This window comes from Trachymyrmex septentrionalis, unplaced genomic scaffold (genome assembly GCF_001594115.1).
Source record: "Trachymyrmex septentrionalis isolate Tsep2-gDNA-1 unplaced genomic scaffold, Tsep1.0 scaffold25, whole genome shotgun sequence".
In the NCBI taxonomy this organism is placed as follows: domain Eukaryota; kingdom Metazoa; phylum Arthropoda; class Insecta; order Hymenoptera; family Formicidae; genus Trachymyrmex; species Trachymyrmex septentrionalis.
The window spans coordinates 90,125-93,428 of NW_017305408.1; the positions used below are offsets into that span (position 1 = coordinate 90,125).

General features: G+C 42.6%; 1 protein-coding gene across 1 annotated transcript in view; it reads right to left on the reverse strand.

The window, feature by feature from the left end:
- Positions 1–639: 639 nt before the first annotated feature.
- Positions 640–3,304, reverse strand: part of LOC108748993 — a 57,963-nt gene continuing 55,298 nt past the window's right edge. The window contains 1 exon segment of the mRNA XM_018487468.1: positions 640–2,852. Coding sequence (XP_018342970.1) covers positions 2,695–2,852 — 158 coding nt within the window. The 3' untranslated portion in view covers positions 640–2,694.

Below are 3,304 nucleotides of genomic sequence, written 5' to 3' on the forward strand. Positions count from 1 at the left end.
ATAATATGCATAAATAACATAAATAAATCATTATTCTGACAAATTCCAAATACAATAATGATTGTCCGCGAATACATCTTACTTAACATTCGCTTATAAACGAGACGTGTGAGTTTTGAATTGACGATCAATTGGAACTGGATAAAAGATTTCATCGACCAGCTCGCTCGTCGCTAATTGCTGTTGCAGCAACAAAACAGAAGTGAAAACTACAAACCAATGATGGATGGCGCGTGACGCTCAGACTTACAATACTGCTGAACTTTTGTTTATTCACAAACGTATTGTTCTCGGTTGACTGCAGTCATTCGCTGCTCTCGCGATCGTAGACGCGAATGAGGACGATGAACTATGAATGGGCTTCCGAAAGCGAATCGGTCGTGTCGAGTAATCTTCAAAGTAATGATTCTCTCATTTCGCTACATAAGATTCTGAATGAGGATTTCTTTCTTCCGTTTTCTCCCACGCGCACGCAATCACGCATTCTCTCGCTACGGTACTCATTTCCCGTGTAAATTCGTATTTACAATAATTCGTTAGTGCAGTCGCGCTCGCAATCGTATTTTTTTGTGGACACGAACGAAAAATTACTCACTGCTTCGTCCTCCGTCTTTTGCGTGTCGCGGCCACGCACGCACGTGTGGGCGTCATGCGGAAGATGAATCCACGAGTGTGTATGCATGAAACGTGTACACGCGCAAGTCTTTTTCCCTGGTAATGCGAATAATAAATAAAATAATAAAAAAAAAGGGAAATGTAGAAAAGGATCAATATAAATCGGGAACATGATTGAACTGATTAGGCACTATGTATAAGTGTGAACAGAAACATGATTCGCGTGCTATACTCTGAACAAAATGAACAACGAGGGAAACAATAACGACGGGGGGGGGGGGAGGGTAAGGGAGGGTTGGCTCCGGGGGTTCGTTCGTGCCGCGATTACCGCTTCACCCCCGGTGCCGGCAGTACGTTAATTTGTTCGCTATTAAATTTGATATTTCACTAGCAAATATAGAATATCGAGTGTTGAATATTCGTTAGCGTAATGATAGCGGATAATAAATATAATACAGATCTATAGATAGAAGTCTCAGTATGATACAGCTATTATACAAATCTGTCTTTTACTCGATTTCACGATTCAGTCTCTCTCGCACAATATTCTTTATTCGTTCGCTCTTTTTCTACGCTACTTTCCTTACTCAACGGCTTCGAATCAACGATATTATACGCTATCCTTGACTCGTGACAATGATGCAATTAGATCTGTCATGACAGAAATTCGCCTAAGTTCGTGGTTCGCGTCGATTTGTTGAATGAGCACATATACTCATATCATAATTGCATAATGTACATACACTTTACATTCTCTCTCTCTCTCTCTCTCTCTCTCGTTTCATATTATAAGATTTACCTAGAAATACGGCACTCTTTCTTAAATCTCCCCGGCCCCCCTGTTGCCCGTTGGCATACAAGGCAGCCACAAGAGCCACTTGTACATATTCATTAGGAATTTATTTACACGCGTGCTAACTATCCTACTCGCGATCTCGCATGCGAATTCGAATGATCCTTCGTCCTCGGCGTCCTGCGATTGGCCGGGCGGCCACGGCGATCGGCCCGAACTTAAACGCCGCATGAGAGACACGATTAATCCCAGACGATTCCTCCTGACTTTTCGAGCTTTCGCTCGATACGGATCGTCCAATCATCGAGGAACTACGGCGCGTCGTATTGACGATTTCGAGTCCAAGTGATATCTCTATGAGATTTCTCCAAAAGCCACTCGCGATAGGATCGTGATTATTTTCCGATTATTACCGCCTTGGCCGCGAACCGAAAGCATTCAAGGATTTTCAGGTACTCTTTTCTCGAGGCACGGCGCGCTCGCGTGATCGCGCTCAGGATAAACTATTTCCTTACCGGCCCCGAGCGAGGACCCCTTAACGAAGGACCGTTCGTCGTCGATGGCTGAGCCCATGCGGCATTTTTCCATGAATTACAACATTCGCTCGAATTAATCACGTGCGATCTGACGTTATTCGCGTACATAGGCTTGCTATACTTAATATATAATAGACGTCCTTCTCTCGCGTACACTTCTCGCTCTCGGTCGAGGATACTTAGCACGCTGCCACGACTTCTGCTCACATCTCTCTTTTTCTCTCATATTCGAATAAATACCTACAGTTAGCGTAATGATAAGAAGGACAACCAATACGACTACCATTTATAGTAGTGATAATAGTGGGCGTGTACTATAAGTAGTGTCTAGTAGTAGCGCTTCTCTTTCCGTCTTTTCTTCTCCGCTTTCTTTCCTACTTCCCGTCCTATTCCTCGTCCTCATCTTAGAGAACCCCGCTAGTTCTTTAATTGTAGTTAATATGGCGCTGCCGCTCGTGTGTCGTGCGTGTCTCTTCTCTTGACATGTCTCTTCTTTTTCGTTTCTCTCTCTCTCTCTCTCTCTCTCTCTCTCTCTCTCTCATTCTGTCCGTCTTTTCTGTCTTCTCTGCTATCTCTCGAGTCGGCGCGACCATGGATCGTGCGTGTCTCACTACGATCGAGGGACGGCCGAGATACGCGCGTGTCTCCGCGCGCCTCTCAAGAAATCAATTAAACGTAGGATAATCACAGAAGAGGGGGTTTCGACGCATGGGATATACGACGTTCTCGTACGTAGCTGGTACTGTCGCTTCACCGTAGCAGCTGCTGCAGCAACGCGCTCATCAGCAGGCTACCTGTCGCTAGGATCAGGCTCGTGTACCGAACTTGCGTACGAGCGTACGAACTTGCGCTGTTGTATGTCAGCTCCTCATTCTTCACCACCTCGTTCGGATGATCCGAATATTCCTCTGCGAAACACAAAAAGCAAAACAATTATTAATCATTGATAAGATACATGACAGTGGAGTATTAAGAAACACAGATTTTATGAATTGTTAGTAATATTAGAAAAACGTTTTTCAAAAATTGAAAAATAAAGGATGAAAAGTAGAATTATCTATAACTATACATGTTATTCTTTTTATCCTTTATCTATTTTAAATAAATTCCATTGCATCATTCAAGCTCCGTATTTATAGAGCTTTATATTTAAAAATTGTTTTAAGTATGGGGTGCGCCATCTGTTGCGATAGCATCTGAAAGTTGAATAAATTTTGATGTGGGCAAGTTTTTTTATATTTTTTTTTACACAAACTTTATTTATTCCTTTCTATTTTATTTCCATCATGTTTTGAATATAATATCCAACAAATGACCGCCTTTATGTTTGATGCAAAACAATGCCCTTTTTCGTGCATTT